Source organism: Elephas maximus, chromosome 14 (assembly GCF_024166365.1).
Source record: "Elephas maximus indicus isolate mEleMax1 chromosome 14, mEleMax1 primary haplotype, whole genome shotgun sequence".
NCBI lineage: Eukaryota > Metazoa > Chordata > Mammalia > Proboscidea > Elephantidae > Elephas > Elephas maximus.
In genome coordinates this window covers 39,073,152-39,090,836 of record NC_064832.1, presented here as the reverse complement: position 1 = coordinate 39,090,836, position 17,685 = coordinate 39,073,152, and the positions used below count along the sequence as shown (strand labels likewise).

At 38.9% G+C, this 17,685-nt stretch overlaps 1 protein-coding gene across 5 annotated transcripts in view; it reads left to right on the top strand.

The window, feature by feature from the left end:
• DGKH (diacylglycerol kinase eta) overlaps positions 1-17,685 on the top strand; it is a 232,603-nt gene that overhangs the window by 93,118 nt on the left and 121,800 nt on the right. For all 5 annotated transcript variants that reach the window (XM_049853386.1, XM_049853382.1, XM_049853384.1 and 2 more), the window contains exons 3-4: positions 14,063-14,173; positions 16,889-16,969. In XM_049853386.1, coding sequence (XP_049709343.1) covers positions 14,063-14,173; positions 16,889-16,969 — 192 coding nt within the window. The remainder of the gene's footprint in view (positions 1-14,062; positions 14,174-16,888; positions 16,970-17,685) is intronic.

The window sequence follows — 17,685 nt, the reverse complement described above, 5'->3', positions numbered from 1 at the left end:
TCTTTAAGCTGTGTCATAGTATAATCAGCTTTTCATTTTAGAAAATTATTCCAGTTAGCCTTGTGAGAATGACATAGATGATTTGTATTTTCTTAAAAACAGTGCTTACAGAACATAAATTAGACAAGCATCAACATCTTCATTGCCTTAAACAGAACTTTACAAAATCCCACTACACCTACTTCTGTAATTTGAATTTCCAAATGATTTATCCTTTCGCCAAGTTATATTTTTATAGCATTTCCACACTTTGTGTGTTTGGGTTTAAGGATTATAAACTTCCTTCCCTTAGTTACTTGCATCAGATGTCTGCTTCTGCAGCATTGCAGCTCACCACATAACTCTTCCTAATACCCCCTCGGCAGTCACAGCAGGCCTGCCCATATTTCTCCTAAAAAGCATCTTGAAGTAGCACTACATTGAATTGGCATGACTGTTCTGCATGTTTTAAGCATTTTCAGGAAGGAAAAAAAAAAAAGATTAAGAATTTATTTGTGAATAAATCCAAGACAGTGTCTGAAAGAAGAGGAATCAATTTATAGTTTAGCTCAGGGGTAGAATTTGTACCTTCCATGTGGGAGGCCTGGGTTCGATTCCTGGCCAGTGCAACTCACGTGCAGCCACCAGCATCTGCCAGTGGAGGCTGGCCTGTTGCTATGACGCTGAACAGCTTTTAGTGGTGCTTCCAGACTAGGATGGACTAAGAAGCAAGGCAGGGTGATCTACTTCTGAACACCAGGCAGTGAAAACCGTTTGAACTGAAACAGTCTGATCCCTAACGAATCAAGAAGATGGTGCAGGACCAGGCCGCGTTTTGTGCTGTTGTATGTGGGGTCACCATGATTTGGGGCAAACTTGATGGCAGCTAACAACAGCAACAAAGACCAAAGGTTTAATATGATATAATGTGACAGAAAGTTCAGAGTAACTCTCTAAAAGTATTCACCTCTACTTTATAATACGATCTTTGATTCTTCCTTTTTATTGTAGTTTCTAGTATTTTTCTCCCCATGTTATCTTTTGACCCGTCTGTAGTAGTGTCCTGGAGCCCTGGCGGCACAGTGGTTGAGCATTCAGTGGCTCACCAAAAGGTTGGCAGCTGGAATCCACCAGCCGCTCCTTGGAGACCCTGTGGGGCAGTTCCGTTCTGTCCTGCGGGGCAGTTGTGCTCTGTTGCTGTGAGTTGGAGCTGACTGTACAGCAACAGGGTTCAGTTTTTTGGTAATAGTGTCCTTCTGTAAGTCACAAGTGGACGCTGTATGAGATAGTGGACTGTGAAACTGGACGGGACATTAAAGACTCTCTGAACTGTTCGGCTATTTGAGCTTAATTTAGTAGATGCTAATTGGCCTGGCCTTCTGGCTAATTGACCTTCCTTAGTCCAAAGTAAAAATAGCTAGTTATCCTGAATGTTCTCCACCTCTAATCTTGATTTTAAAATGAATTAGGATTAAAAACACAGAATGAAATTGTTATTTTTTTTCATGTTGACAGAAAGAGCTGTTGATACTTGCCGTTGAGTTGGCTCCAACTCACCGCAGTCCATTCTACAACATGACGAAATGTTGCCTGGTCCTACACCGTTTCATCACTGTTGATATGTTTAAGTCTCGTGTTGCAGCTGTTGTGTAGTGCTTTCCAACCTCGGGGGCTTGTCTTCCAGCACTATATCCGAAAATATTCAGTTGTCATCCGTAGGGTTTTCACTGGCTACTATTCACAAGTAGATCACCAGGTCTTTCTTCCTAGTCTGTCTTAGTCTGGAAGCCCCATGGAAACCTGTCCACCATGGGTCACTCTGCTGGTATTTGAAATATTGGTGGTATAGCTTCCAGCGTCACAGAAACACGCAAGCCACCACAGTAGGACAAACTGGCAGACAGGTGGTGGAAGGAAAGAGTACTTTTCATTCAGATTAATTTTTCTCAGGGCAGGCTTTCAATTTTTATAAAGTTTTTCTTTAATGATCTTGGGAAGAACAAAATGTAATATGTCTTCAATAATCAGATTTTCAAGTTGAATAAATAAGTATGTTTTAAAATTTCAAATTAGGTAATGCCTGTGTGTTTTGGTATATTTTTGCTTATGGACTGCAGTTGTTAACAACTTCTGAAATTCAAACAGAAAATTGGCGCCCAAAATCCTTTAAGTCAGCCTCTTCCAATCTCTTAAGTAATTATATCAAATTATGCTGTTTCAAATTCTGTAGTAGACAACTAAACTAACTGAAGAGAAAATTAAAAACACACACACTGAATATTTCTTACTCATAGCCTTATTAAGGCTTAATTAAAAAAAAAAAAAAAACCACCAAAAAAATCGTTAAATTTAATTTATTTTGAGCGCATTATCTTTAGTTTTAATGGGTCCAGCAGGTTCATGGCCTTCCTAAAGGTTAGTGTTTAAGTGTGTGTATGCACATGTTTCTGGAGAGATAGTAGTCAACTCAATAACTTTCATCAGCTCCTGAAAGGGTTCTTTATCCAGAGTTATAGAACACTGTCTCAGAAGTCACTTTGACCCTTTTCCTGTTTACATGCAGCCCCCCAAATCACAACTAGATTTTGTTGCGTACATTTGTTTATGAACCAGGTATTTGGAACTCACAAGACATTTTTTCCATGAAATCAATGTTTTGTAGTGATTTGTTTCAGAATGGAGGTCCAAAGACAAATGAGATAGACTTCACAGATTCGAGGTAGAGTATAATCCAGCCCAGGGAGAAAGACGTATAACCAGTCCTGAATTAACATTGAACTCCTAATTTATCAGTGACCTTCCTGTTCATTTTCTCAGCTGTATCACAATTACTTCCTTCTCACCACTAGAGCTACAGTTCCAAGAAGGGGGAGAAGAGAGTCATTGTTGGCAGGGATTCAGTAAGACAGAGGACAGAGATTGTCTTCCAGAGATTGTCATCTTGCAGCATGGAGGTGTGCCCACGATACCCAAAGAGAAATTAGTGACTGTTTCGCTGTGATTCAGAAACGAGGGCCTTAACTATTCAGGCAAATACATGGCATAATATTTACGGGAAGATGTACTCCTAGTTCCCACTTGGAATGCAGGTTCCTGGGACACAGCTTCCACTCTTTGCCACCCCATCAGTGAGCACCCTCTGTGAACTGGGTGATGAACAGGAATTTCTCCTCCTCACCTTTGCCGTAGATTCTCTCCCTGAAGATGTAATATATTTTCATTAATCAGAATAAGGACCTTCTTATTATAGCGATCATTTGTGTATTTGAAATATTTATGTCAGGCTTTTCTTTATGAGGTGCAGCATGATAATTGTCTTTTTTCCCCACCTCACCTGAAGTCCTTGAAGAAAAACATGATATATTTCTTTGTAGGTAGACAACATAGCTTCTAGGAGAAGTTGTTGTATGATATATGTTGGTTGGTTTACTGAAGGGAGAAGCTAAGAAGTGGCAGGAAGGGAGAGGATATGTAGAGAGAATAGGAGAATGAGAGGATGAGAGGTCCGTGATGCCATTGCATGAGATACATCATCTCATTATGCCACATAAAGAGTGAGCTTGTAAATCTTTCTTCATCATTCTTAATGTTTTCTCCATGCCCTGGGGAGTGTTTTAGATTAGATTGTTAACGTATCATATCATTGCATTTAGTATATGCACATATTTTGAAACATGGGTCAAGAAGTCACAACTATCCAGATGAACAATGGACATTTTGTCATCAGAGACTATAACATAAAGTAGGTGTATTTTGGGGTTAATTATGAATTTACACTAAGAACTAGAATTACTTTAACAGGATAATTTTGGAAGATACTCCTTGATTGGACTAAAAAATGCGTATGATTCAAGGCCACAAAAATTTTTAACCTGCCAAAAAAGTTGTGACTAGTTTTGGAAAACACACAGATTTAATATAGCTTGTATGTTCATGGTTTCGTAGCAGAAAGCCAACTAGAGAGCTGAAGTCTTCCTTACTTACGTAATAGCTACATCAACTCATTAATTTCACAAATAGAAAGGTCCACCTTTACTGACATGCAAAATGTGTATTAAAAAATTTTTTAAAGTTACACATTTCCTGATGTTCCTTTAATACTTTCTTTATCTACAGAGCTGCTAATTTATGAACAAATATTTTTGGTAACAAAAAAAAAAAATACCTGTTCTTATTTTCTAAAAGACCAGTGTCAAAGAAAATCAGCAGCAAAACAACTGAAAATTGAGATAACTGGATTCTGTGTTGTGATTAATAATCATGCTTATAAAAATAGTGGGTTTTTTCCATAGGAGAAAGTCTTTGTGACCTTGAGTTAGAGGAAGATGTCTTAAATATGACACGATTCATTAAAAAAAAAGGATAAATAGAACTACATAAAAATAAAGAATTTCTACCTAGAGGAAATGGGCAAATTTTTAGGAACGCACTATTTACCTAAATGAACACAAACTGAGGTCGAAAATCTGAACAAACACGTAACAAGAGGAGAGATTGAAAAGGTAATAAAGAAACTCTCAACAACAACAACAAAAAAAGCCCTAGCCCAGATGGCTTTCCTGGAGAATGCTACCAAACATTCAGAGAAGAGCTTACACCGGTACTACTCAAACTATTTCAGAACACAGAAAAGAAAGGGATACTTCTGAATTCATTCTACAAAGCCAGCATAACCCTGATGCCAAAATCAGGCAAGGACACCACAAAAAAAGAAAATTATAGACCAGTATCTCTCACGAATATAGATGCAAAAATTCTCTACAAAATTCTAGCCATGGAATTCAGCACCACATGAAAAAAGTAATACACCACGACCAAGTGGGATTCATACCAGGTATGCAAGGATGGTTCAACATTAGAAAATCAATGTAATCCACCACGTGAATGAAATAAAAGAATCAGATGATCGTTTCAGTCAACGCAGAAAAGGCATTTGACAAAATCCAGCACCCATTCCTGATAAAAACTCTTAATAAAATAGGTATAGAAGGGAAATTCCTCAACATAATAAAGAGCATCTATACAAAACTAACAGCCAACATCATTCTTAATGGAGAAAGGCTAAAAACATTCTCCTTGAGAACAGAAACAAGGCAAGGATGATCTTTATCACCACTCCTATTTAACATTGCGCTGGAAGTCCTAGCTAGAGCAATAACGTAAGAAAAAGAAACAAAGTGCACCCAAATTCATAAGGAAGAAGTAAAACTGTCCCTATTTGCTAATGATATGATACTATGTATGGAAAACCCAAAAGACTCCACAAGAAAACTATAGGAACTAATAGATTCAGAAGAGTGGCAGGATATAAAATAAACATACAAAAATCACTTGGATTCCTATACACCAGTAGAGAGAATGATGAAAAGGAAATCAGGAAAACAGTACCATTTATGATAATCCCTAAAAAAAAAAAAAAAACTTAGGAATAAATTGAACCAGGGATGTAAAAGACCTATACAAAGAAAACTACAAAACGCTACTGCAGGAAACCAAAAGATAGATACATACATAGAAAAACATGCCTTGTTCATGGATAGGTAGACTCAACATTGTGAAAATGTCAATTCTACCCAAAGCAATTTACGGATACAATGATCCAAATACCAACAATGTTCTTTAAAGAGATGGAAAAACTATTAATTTATATGGAAAGGAAGACCCCCCCGGATAAGTAAAGCACTATTGAAGAAGAATAAAGTACAAGGACTCATACTACCTGACCTCAGAACATACTATACAGCTATGGTAGTCAGTACAGCTGACTCTACAGTACTATACAGTACCTATAGTACATACAGTACTATACAGTACAGCCTGGTACTGGTACAATAACAATGTGTTGACCAGTGGAACGGAATGGAGAACCTGGATGTAAATCCATCCACCTAAAGTCACCTGACCTGACAAGAGCCCAAAGTCCATCAGATGGGGAAAAGACAGTCTTTTTTAACAAATGGTGCTGGCAAAACTGGATGTCCATCTGCAAAAAAAAGAAACAGGACCCATACCTCACACCATACACAAAAACTAATTCAAAAGGGATAAAAGACCTAAATATAAAACCAAATACTTTAAAAATCATAGAAGAAAGAATAGGATCAACACTAGAGGCTTTAATACACAGTGTGAACAGGATGAAAACCATAACTAACAACACACAGACTCCAGAAGATATGCTAGATAACTGGGATCTTCTCAAAATTAAACACTTACTCATGAAGACCAAAGACCACAATCGTTCAGTATGGATTATACCTCAACATAAAGAAAACAAAAATCCTCATCACTGGACCAATAAGCAACATCATGATAAATGGAGAAAAGACTAAGGTTGTCAAGGATTTCATTTTACTTCGATCCACAGTCAACTCCATGGAAGCAGCAGTCAAGAAATCAAAAGATACAATGCATTGGGCAAATCTGCTGCAAAAGATCTCTTTAAAGTATTGAAAAGCAAAGATGTCATCTTGAGGACTAAGGTGCACCTAACCCAAGGTGTAGTGTTTTCAGTTGCCTCATGTGGGTATGAAAGCTGGTCAGTGAACAAGGAAGATCGAAGAAGAATTGACACCTTTGAATTGTGGTGTTGGTGGAGAATATTGAATACACCATGGACTACCAAAAGAATGAACAAACCTCTCTTGGAGGGAGTATAACCAGAATGCCCCTTAGAAGCAAGGATGGTGAGACTTTGTCTCACATACTTTAGACATGTTATCAGGAGGGATCAGTCCCTGGAGAAGGACATCGTGCTTGGTAAAGTAGAGAGTCATTGAAAAAGAGGAAGACACTCAACAAGATGGATTGACATAGTGGCTGCAACAATGGGCTCAAGCATAGCAACAATTGTGAGAATGACACAAGACCAGGCAATGTTTCGTTCTGTTGTTCAAAGGGTTTCCAAGGGTGTAAATCTTTTTTTGTTGTTGTTTTTTAATTTTATTGTGCCTTAGATTACAGATTACAGTGCAAATTAGTTTCTCATTCAAAAATTTATACACAAATTGTTTTGTGACATTGGTTGCAAACCCCACAATGTGACAGCACTCTCCCCCTTTTGATTTCCACCTAAGATTCCCTGTGTCCATTCCTCCAGTTTTTCTGTCCCTTCCTGCCTTCTTGTCTTTGCTTTTGAGCTGGTGTTGCCCATTTAGTCTCATACTTGATTGAACTAAGAAACACGTTCCTCGCGTGTGTTACTCTTTGTTTTATAGACCTGTATAAACTTTGGCTGAAAGGTGGACTTTGGGAGTGGCTTCAGTTCTGAGTTAGCAGGGCGTCCAGAAGCCATAGTTTTGGGGATCCCTCCAGTCTCTGTCAGACCAGTAAGTCTGGTCTTTTTTGTGTGAATTTGAATTTTGTCCTGCATTTTTTTTCTCTGTCCAGTACCCTCTATTATGATCCCTGTCAAAGCAGTTGGTGATAGTAGCCAGGTATCGCCTGGTTCTTCTGGGCTCAGGCTGCTGGAGGCAGTGGTTCATATGGTCCATTAGACCTTTGGACTATTATTTTCCTTCTGTCTTTGGTTTTCTTCATTCTCCTTTGCACCAGATGGAATGGGACCAATAAATGTATCCTAGATGGCCACTCACAAGCTTTTAAGGCTCCAGACACTACTGACCAAAGTAGGATGTAGAACATTTTCTTTATAAACTATGTTATGCTGATTGACCTACGTGTTCCCTGAGGCCATGGTCTCCAGCCTTCAAGGGCTGTAAATCTTTAAATAAGCAGGCTGCCGTATCTTTCTCCCTCGGCGCAGCTGGTGGATTCGACCCGCTGACCTTTCCATTAGCAGCCAAGCACTTTAATCACTGTGCCACCAGAGCTCCAAGATACCAGTGTTGTTGTTAGGTTCCGACTCATAGCGACCCTGTGAACAACAGAACAAAACATTGCCCGGTCTTGCGTCATTCTGACAATTGTTGGCTGTGCTTGAGCCCATTGTTGCAGCCACTGTGTCAGTCCATCTCATTGAGGGTCTTCCTCTTTTTTGATGACTCTCTGCTTTACCAAGCATGCTGTCCTTCTCCAGGGACTGATCCCTCCTGATAACATGTCCAAAGTATGTGAGATGAACTCTCACCATCCTTGCTTCTAAGGAGCATTCTGGTTGTACTTCTTCCAAGACAGATTTGTTCGTTCTTTTGGCAGTCCATGGTATATTCAATATTCTTTGCCAACACCATAATTCAAAGACATCAATTCTTCTTCAGTCTTCCTTATTCGTTATCCAGCTTCCGCATGTGTATGAGGCAGTTGAAAACACCAGGGCTTGGGTTAGGTGCACATTAGTCCTCAAGGTGACATCTTTGCTTTTCAACACTTCAAAGAGATATTTTGCAGCAGATTTGCCCAATGCAATGTGTCTTTTGATTTCTTGTCTACTGTTTCCACGAGTACTGATTGTGGATCCAAGTAAAATGAAATCCTTGACAACCTCAGTCTTTTCTCCATTTATCATGATGTTGCTTATTGGTCCATGTGAGGATTTTTTTTATGTTGAGGCATAATCCACACTGAAGGTTGTGGTCTTTGATCTTCATCAGTAAGTACTTAAGTCCTCTTCACTTTCAGCAAGTAAGGTTGTGTCATCAGCATATCGCAGGTTGTTAACGATTCTTCCTCCAATCCTGATGCCCTATTTTTCTTCATATAGTCCAGCTTCTCGGATTGTTTGCTCAGCATACAGATTGAATAGGAACAGTGAAAGTATACAGCCCTGACGCACACCTTTCCTGACTTTAAACCATGCAGTATCCCCTTGTTCTGTTTGAACGACTGCCTCTTGATCCACGTACAGATTCCTCATGAGCACAGTTAAGTGTCCTGGAACCACTGCACGCTTATTATAGAGACTAAAGTTTAAAAACACTGACCATACTCAGTGTTGACAAGCATGTGAAGCAAATGGAATTTTCATACACTGCTGGTGGAAATGTAAAATAGCACAAGTGTTTTGGAGAAATAGCTTGGCAATTTCTTAAAAAGTTACACCTATAGCTCCCACATGACCCAGCCGTTCCACTCCTAGGTATTGGCCCAAGAGAAACAAAAGCATATATGTCCATACAAAATTTGTACAGGAATGCTCATTGCCGCTTTATTTGTAATAACTCAGAAGAGGAAGCAATCCAAATGTACATCAGGAGGTGACTGGTTAAACTAATTGTATCATATGCATACTGTGGAATACTACTCACAGTAAAATGGAGTGTAGTATTGCTAGACACAGCAGTATGTATGCATCTCAAAATACTTATGCTAAGTGAAAGAAAACTGGTTGCTGTCGAGTTGACTCCCAACTCATGGTGACCCCATATGTGTCAGAGTAGAACTGGGCTCCATGGGGTTTCCAATAGCTGGTTTTTTGGAAGTAGATCACCAGACCTTTCTTCCAAGGTGCCTGTGGATAGACTTCAACCCCCAACCTTTTGATTAGCAGCCAAGCATGTTAACTGCACTCCTAAGTGAAAGTTCTATTCTGTCTTATAGGGTCGCTATGAGTCGAAATCGACTTGACGGCACTGGGTTGTTTTTTTTTTTTTAAGTGAAAGAAGTCAAACTGAAAAAAATTATATGTTGCATTTTTCCGTTTATGTAAAGTTCTGAAAAATGACTAATGTCTTATGACTGGAAGGATATCAATTTAACCCTTTCACAGTATTTATTTGAAAATTGATGACAAGTGTTCTTTTTCCTGGGGCAGTTTCTATTGCCATTCCTTTAACTTTGCAAGTATCTAAAGCCCCATGTATAATCTAACGCTGAACGGTCTGTACCTCCTTTGGGGGTTACTTCTCAATTTACAATCACTTTTTGCACAGGAAGGAGGGATAGGCGGTAGCCTTTGATTAGGTCCTATTTTAAAACCTTTTGAACTGCCGTATTTGGACAAAAATAACATAAGATGTTGTTATAGAATTCCTGCATCATGAGCTTAATTTAGCAGCACTCACAATGTATTTTTCTCAGAGACCTATGGTTTTAGAGGTGTAGGGTCCAGGACCATGATCTTCAACCACTCTCCTCAGTAAAGAACAAGGGAAGCTGTAACATGTGGGCCGGTAGGAATCTATTTTAGGATGGATAATCCCAGTGTATGATTCACATTTACCTCTGATCTCAGAATGAGGGCTTATATGAGTGAGTTAGGACTGTTCCCCAAGAAGGCTTCAAATGAACTCATGATTTTCACTGGCTGTGTTTTTTTTTTTTTTAACTCTAGTAAATTTTTGTCTGCATCTTGAGAGCAAACTTTTCATCCTCTCCATTGCACTCCCCATTAGAATCTCCAATGAGAATGAATCTTTTGGGTCATGATTCTTTCTAGTTTTGATGTCTCAACCAGCTCACCCTCCCCTCTTAGCCCCTTCTCCCTCAGTCTTTAGCCTCTAGCTGCCCAAGCTGCTTAGACATTTTCTTTGGTTCTTTTCTCTCCCTTGCGCTTTGTGTCTATCAGCAAGCCCAGTAGCTTTGATTCTAAAATGATATCTCCAATTCCTCACCCTCTCTCCATCTTGATGATGCTACAACCCTAATTCCAGCTTCCGCATCTCTCCTGGGACTACTACAGCAGCCTCTTAATTGGTCCCTCGCCTTCTCTCTCCCTGTTTCTCCATCATCACTCTCCGGCTTCCAACATTTTGCTAGCTTTTAGCACTCAGAATAATAAGCACACTCCCTGTTGTGGCCAGCACTATACTGGCTCTTGTCTCCCTTCATCTCTGGATACTGTCCTAGCTATTATTTACCCTCACAGCCTATGAACACTTATTTTTTCCAAGAAGCTTTTATAGTTGGGTGGCTGGCTCATACTCCCTGAGTTTAATAACATAATGATAGAGCATGCTACTTACTGAATATTTTCTATAACCAAGACAGTGTGCTAAGTGCTTTATTGTTGTTGTTAGGTGCTGTAGAGTCAATTCCGACTCATAGCGCCCCCGTGTGGCGGGGTAGAATTGTCCCACAGGGCTTCATAGGCTGTACTCTTCATGGGGGCGGACTCCAGGTCTATTCTCCAGCAGAGCGGCTGGTGACTTCGCACCACCGTCCTTTGTGTTAGCAGTCGAGTGCTTAACCACGGCACCACTACGTCTCCTCAAGTTGCAGTAAGCAATTTATAGGCATTATCTTATAATTAAATTAGATGTAACAAGCTTGTCAGTTTTGTATTATTACCAATTTTTTTTTTTTTTTTTAAGGTGAGGAAACAGGCATAGAGAATTGAAATAACTTGCCTTGGTTCATACTGTTAGTATGTGACGGAGCCCATCTTGAAGACTGTCTTTGGTACTGTAGTTTCAAAAGTACTTTGCCAACATTAATTTGTGTGTGTGTGTGTGGTGAAAGTATATACACCTAAACATTCACCAGTTCAATTTTTGTACCTAACAGCCAGTGACATTGATTACATTCTTCATGTTGTACAACCACTATCAATATTCTTTTCCAAGTTATCCCACCACCATTATCGTAAACTCAATGCCCCCTAAGCAAAGACTCCCCCTTTCCTCCTCCCTCTCACCCCTGGTAACCACTAATAATCTTTGCTTTCTATGTATTTGCTTATTTCATGTGAGATCATACAGTATTTGTCCTCTTACGACTGACTTATTTCACTCAACATAGTGTTTTCAAGGTTCATCCATGTCACAGCATGCATCAGGACTTCATTTCTCTTGATGACTGAGTAGTATTCCGTTGTATATATGTACCATTTTTTTTTTATCCATTCATCTGTTAATGGATATTTTGATTGATTGCAGTTTTTGCCTGTTGTAGAAAGTGCTGCAGTGAACATTGGTGTACAGATTTCTGTTTGCATTTCTGTCTTCACTTCTGGGTATATACCTAGGATTGGAATTGCTAGGCCATACTGTGTTTTATGTTCAACTTTTTAAAATTGTGCTTTTAGGTGAAAGTTTACAGAGCAAATTAGTTTCTTATTAAACAATTAATACACAAATTGTTTTGTGACATTGGTTGCCAACCCCATGATATGTCATCACTCTCCCCTTCTCCACCCTGGGTTCCCTGTTTCCATTCCTCCAGTTTTCCTGTTCCTTTCTGCCCTTTCATCTTTGCTTTTGAGCTGGTATGCTCAGTTAGTCTCGGATGCATGATTGAACTAGGAGCACGTTCCTCAGATGTGTAGACCTGTCTAATCTTTGGCTGAGGGATGAACCTCAGGAATGACTTCAGTATTGAGTTAAAAGGGTGTCTGTGGGCCATACTCTTGAGGTTTCTCCAGATCTCTGTCAGACCAGCAAGTCTGGTCTTTGTTGTGTGAATTTGAACTCTGTTCTACATTTACCTCCAGCTCTGTCCGGGACCCTCTATCATGATCCCTTGTTAAAGTAGTTGGTGGTGGTAGCTGGGCACCATCTAGTTGCTCTGGGCTCAGTCTGGCGAAGGTTGTGGCAGCTGTGGTCCATTAGTCCTTTGGACTAATTTTTCCCTTGTCTTTGGTTTTCTTCATTCTCCTTTGCTCCAGCTGGAATGGGAAGAGTAGATGTATCTTAGATGACCGCTCCCAATCTTTTAATACCTCAGACACTATTCACTGCAGTCAGATTTAGAACGTTTTCTTCATGGACTATGTTATACCATTTGAGCTAGATGTCCCCTAAGGTCACGGTTCCCATCCCTCAGCCCAGTAACTTGGTCCCTCAGGGAGTTATGGATGTGTCTGTGAAGCTTCTATGACTTAGCCTTGGTCAAGTTGTGCTGACTTCCCCAGTGTTACGTACTGCCTTACCCTTCACCAGATTTACCACTTAATCTATAGTCTAGTTAGTATTTTTCCCTCTGTACCTTTCCCTTCCCTTGTAACCATCAAAAATTGTTTCTTTCTGTGTGTAAACCTTTTCATGAGTTTTTATAATGGTGATCTCATATAGGATTTATCCTTTTGTGATTGACTGATTTTACTCAGCATAATGCCCTCCAGATTCTTCCATGTTCTGAGATGCTTCACAGATTCATCAGTGTTCTTTATCATTGTATAGTATTCCATTGTGTGTATGTACTATAGTTTGTTTATCCATTCATCTGTTGTTGGAGACTTAAGTTGTTTCCATCTTTTTGCTGTTTTAAATAATGCTGCAGTGAACATGGGTGTGCATGTATATATTCATGTAATGGCTCTTATTTCTAAAGGATATATTCCTAGGAGTAGGATTGCTGGATGGTATGGTATTTCTTGTGTTCAACTTTTTAGAAACCTCTAAAGTGTTTTCCACAGAGGTTACAGCATTTTACATTCCCACCAGCAATGCATGAGGGTTTCAGTTTCTCCACATTCTTGCCCAGTACCTTTGTTTTCCACTTTCTTGATCGGTGCCATTCTAATGGGGATGAGGTTATATCTCATTGTGGTTTTGATTCGCATTTCCCTAATGGCTCAAAATGGGCTGTAGACGCAGAACAACAACAATGGCTAATGAGACTGAGCATCTTTTCAAGTGTTTATCGGCTATTTGAATATCTTCTTTGGCAAACTATCTAAGACCTTTGTCTATTTGTTGCTAAGTTGTAGAAGTTTTTTTAAAATATGTTTTGGCTATTAGACCATTATCAGATATATGGTTCCCAAATATCTCCCAGTGTGTAGGTTGTCTCTTCACTTAGTTGATAAAGTCATTTGATGAACAAAAGTATTAATTTTTAGGAGGTCCCATTATCTCTTTTGTCTTTTACCTCTTGTGCTTTTGATATCAAATATCATCATTGAACTTTAATGATTTCGTGACAATTTCTGGAGAACAATCCTAGAGGAAGGCTCTAGAGTAAAGGTCTTATTGAAACATTAATATAACTTAATTACATAGAGTCACTATGAGCCAGAACTGACTCAACAGCACCTAGGAACAACAATTACTTAGTTAGAGAAAACAAACTTTTCTCAGTATTTTGTGTCTTGTCGATAATAAGAGTCTGTATTAGTTTTTTTTTCATAGTATAATAGTTGGTTATGCACTCTGGAATCAGACAGGGATTGAATGATGTATCATTAATTCTGAATTTCATTTAAATTTCATTTTAATCATATCATTTTTCTTCTGTTTCTCCCCAGACCAGTATTAAAGAGGGACAATTATTGAAGCAAACCAGCTCTTTCCAAAGGTGGAAAAAGCGATACTTCAAACTTCGAGGCCGCACCCTTTATTATGCAAAGGACTCAAAGGTAATTAGAGAAAATACTCGTTGCATGCTCTTACAGTTGGTGGTGGATTTAAAGTTTTGGTGCTATAAGCTGTTTGCTTTTGTCTTGGGGGCTCACTATTCTATTATTGCTCTTATATTAGATTCGATATAAATGTGATCCACCTTGGATCCCATCCCACGGGGTTCTGTTTAAGTCCGTCCTTTGACATGTTGCTTAGGATAGCCTTACAGCAAGGCTGTAAGGTAGTTTGCTTTCTTCCTTTCTCCTTTCCTTCCAGCTAAAACGAAATATTAAATTTAACTGTATTAGAGTAAACTCAAAATTTTGTTTTTCCTCCTTTCTTGCTACTTTTTACCCTTACAAATAAGTCATTCTCTGACCATGAGAGAGAGGATTGCTCTAGTTGCTAAGAATTCATGCTCTGGGGTCAGATAAGAGCTCATATCCCAGCTCTGCACATTCCTATGGAGTGGTTGTGGACAGCAGCTATTGGAGAGAAGAGGTTCAAATGAAATAAGGAGCCCTGGTGGCACAGTGGTTAAGTGCTCAGCCGCTAACTGAAAGAAAGGTGGGCGGTTTAAACCCACAAGCTGCTCCACCAGAGAAAGATGTGACAGTCTGTTTCCGTAAAGACTACAGCCTTGAAAACACTATGGGGCAGTTCTACTGTGTCCTATAAGGGTCACTGTGAGTCAGCATAGACTCAGTGGCAATGGGTTTTTTTAAACGAGATACAGTGCACATAAAGTGCTTACATAGTGCCTTACACAAAATAATCACATAATTACGTTATCAATTCATAATAAAAATCATATTGCAATAAAGTCAAGACTTAAAATTTTTTTTATATAATAGTCGAATAAAGTACACACCATTGACTCTATTAAGTTATAATACAACAGTTTTAGGAGGAAAATCTGTAATAATGATGAGCCATCATTTAAAACTGATGTTTTAGTATTTAAAAAAAAAGTGTTATTGCCATTATGCCATTGAATAATTAATAATTTCCATTTAAAAATGCATGTTTCTGATATAATTAATTACGTTATACAGCAGGAAGTAAAAACAAACAAGCAAGTTTACATCTTAGTTTATACAGCTGTGGAAATAATGTTATTGTTGTGTGTCGTTGAGACAATTCCAACTCATAGCAACCCTATGGGATAGAGTAGAACTGCCCCATAGGGTTTCCTAGGCTGAAATCTTTATGGAAGCAGATTGCCAGATCTTTTTTTCCACAGAGTAGGTGGTGGGTTCGAACCACTGACCTTTTTTTGGGTCAGCCACGGCTCCTTGTGAAAGTAATAACCACATAACATACAAAGTCGTTATGGTCAAGATTGTCCATGATCTGGCCCCATCCTAACTTTTCACATTATCTCTAGGCAGCATTGACTACTTGACAGCCTCCATGCTGTCTCTTGCTTGCCATCCCAGAATGACTTTTTCTTTCTCTCTACCTGTCAAAATTCTGTTTTCTCTAAGGTTCACCTCATACAGTCCTTATTCCATGGTTCTCAATGGAAAGTTTCACAATTTGCTGCTGGACAAATCATCTGTGAATTGCCCTAGCATTTCTTGATACCTCTTTTCTTCCACCTTGCCTAGTCTACCTTATGTTAAAATTGCTTGTATCCGTTTCATCTCTTGTGCTAGGTTATAAATTCTTTCAAGCCAGGGAAAAGTCTTATCGTCAGATTGGTTAAATTGAAGTAGGCTCGCATAACTGTCTAGAGCTCATGGTGGGCGGGGAAGCGATAAGGCAAGGGCTGGCATTTTCTGTAGCTTCAGAGGCATGTTGTATGCCTGCCTTACTGGCAGAACAACAGAGGAACAACAATAACTGACTAAAAGCAGGAAAGATAAATTTTTTTACCAGAATTTTCTAATCTCTAACTTGTAAATTTTTTAAAATTCTGTTTCTGTAGTTTTTGCCACTAAATTTTTGTTGTTGTTGTTGTTTTTAAATTAACGTTTAAGTTATAATTCCAGAGCACAGTCTCTATCCCATTTGAACAGATAATTATAGATGAGGAAAATAAGGTTCAGAATAACTTGCCATGTTATTCTGAGCCAAGCCTGGTTCTTCTCATTTCTCAGCAGACTTTCCCTGAGCGACGATTTTGTCCCTGACTTCTTGGCAGCATTTTTACAAGCTTTAGAGAGATTGTGTTGTGTGTGTGCCAGAGACTTAGGAGGCTCCCTATAAATGGTAGCTATTATGTGTCCAAACAAGCCCTGTGGCACAGCGTTTAAACGCTGGGCTGCTAACCAAAAGGTCTGCAGTTCAAACCCACCAGCCACTCTGTGGGAGAAAGATGTGGCAGTCTACTTCTGTAAAGATTACAGCCTTGGAAACCCTATGGGGCAGTTCTACTCTGTCACATGCGGTTGTTATGAGTCAGAATCGACTGAACAGCCATGGGTTATTACATGTCCAGAGAGCAAAGAGCATTTGCATTGAAAGAGTGGCAGTGGTTCTTTAAAGCCCTTTTTCAGTTTGGGACTTACGGGTTAGTTGTACTTTGTGGTTTTACTTGCTAATGAGTTGGTACACATGCATTTGTCCTTCCAAGAGTTTGCAAAGTGTCACTAAATTAACTTTTTCTTCCTTTTCTAGTCCTAATTCCTGAAATGCCTTCATAGTCATGACCTGGTGATTAAAAAAGTATTAAAGAAAATTTACTTAGGTTTTTGTTTTAATTTGTTTGTGTTCTTTTTCATTAACAGTCTCTGATATTTGATGAAGTTGACCTCTCAGATGCCAGTGTAGCTGAAGCAAGCACAAAAAATGCTAACAACAGCTTCACGGTATGGTTGTATTCTGATAACTCCTTACTCAAAAGTCACAGAATGACCTCACCAACAGTGGACAGAGTGGCTTCTTTAATGACCAACTGTGTGTCACCATGTGTATCGGTGTCCTTGCCAACTCAATAAACTCTAATAAATACATTGTGTTTTCTGATAGCCAGCACTATTCAAGATTGTTTGGTTCAGTAAATTTGGAGCTAATTACATATTTTTTAAAATGTATTTATATATCTTTTCCTTTTTAGTCCTTTTAATTTTAGTGCTTTAAAATTTTCTCTTCCTTTAAATTGATACTTCAGTTTATTCCATTGTTCTTGAATATTCAAAAGGCTTATGATTCACTTTCAATCTTAAAAGTAATATTTTCCTTCTTCTATTCTTACTCCATTTGCTGAAGTTCAGACCATTGGTGTAGTTCAGGCTTTCATATCTTTCCACTTAGATAATTCATTTGGTAGCTATTTAAGAGATGGCCTCTGTTCCAGTTCTGCCATTCCAGTCGCCAGTCACACTGCCCAGAAGACCTCCTCGTACTCCATTGCCTGCCAAGTTGCACTTCCAGCTCAGACTCAAAGTCTTATAAGTTCATACCTCAGAATTCTAGTGTTACTCGTAATTATTTCTCCTAATACACCCCACCAATTCAGTATTCCTCAGCCCTGTTTGCTCCAACTTGAATGATCTCTCCCTCACTTACAGTTGTTGAAATCCTA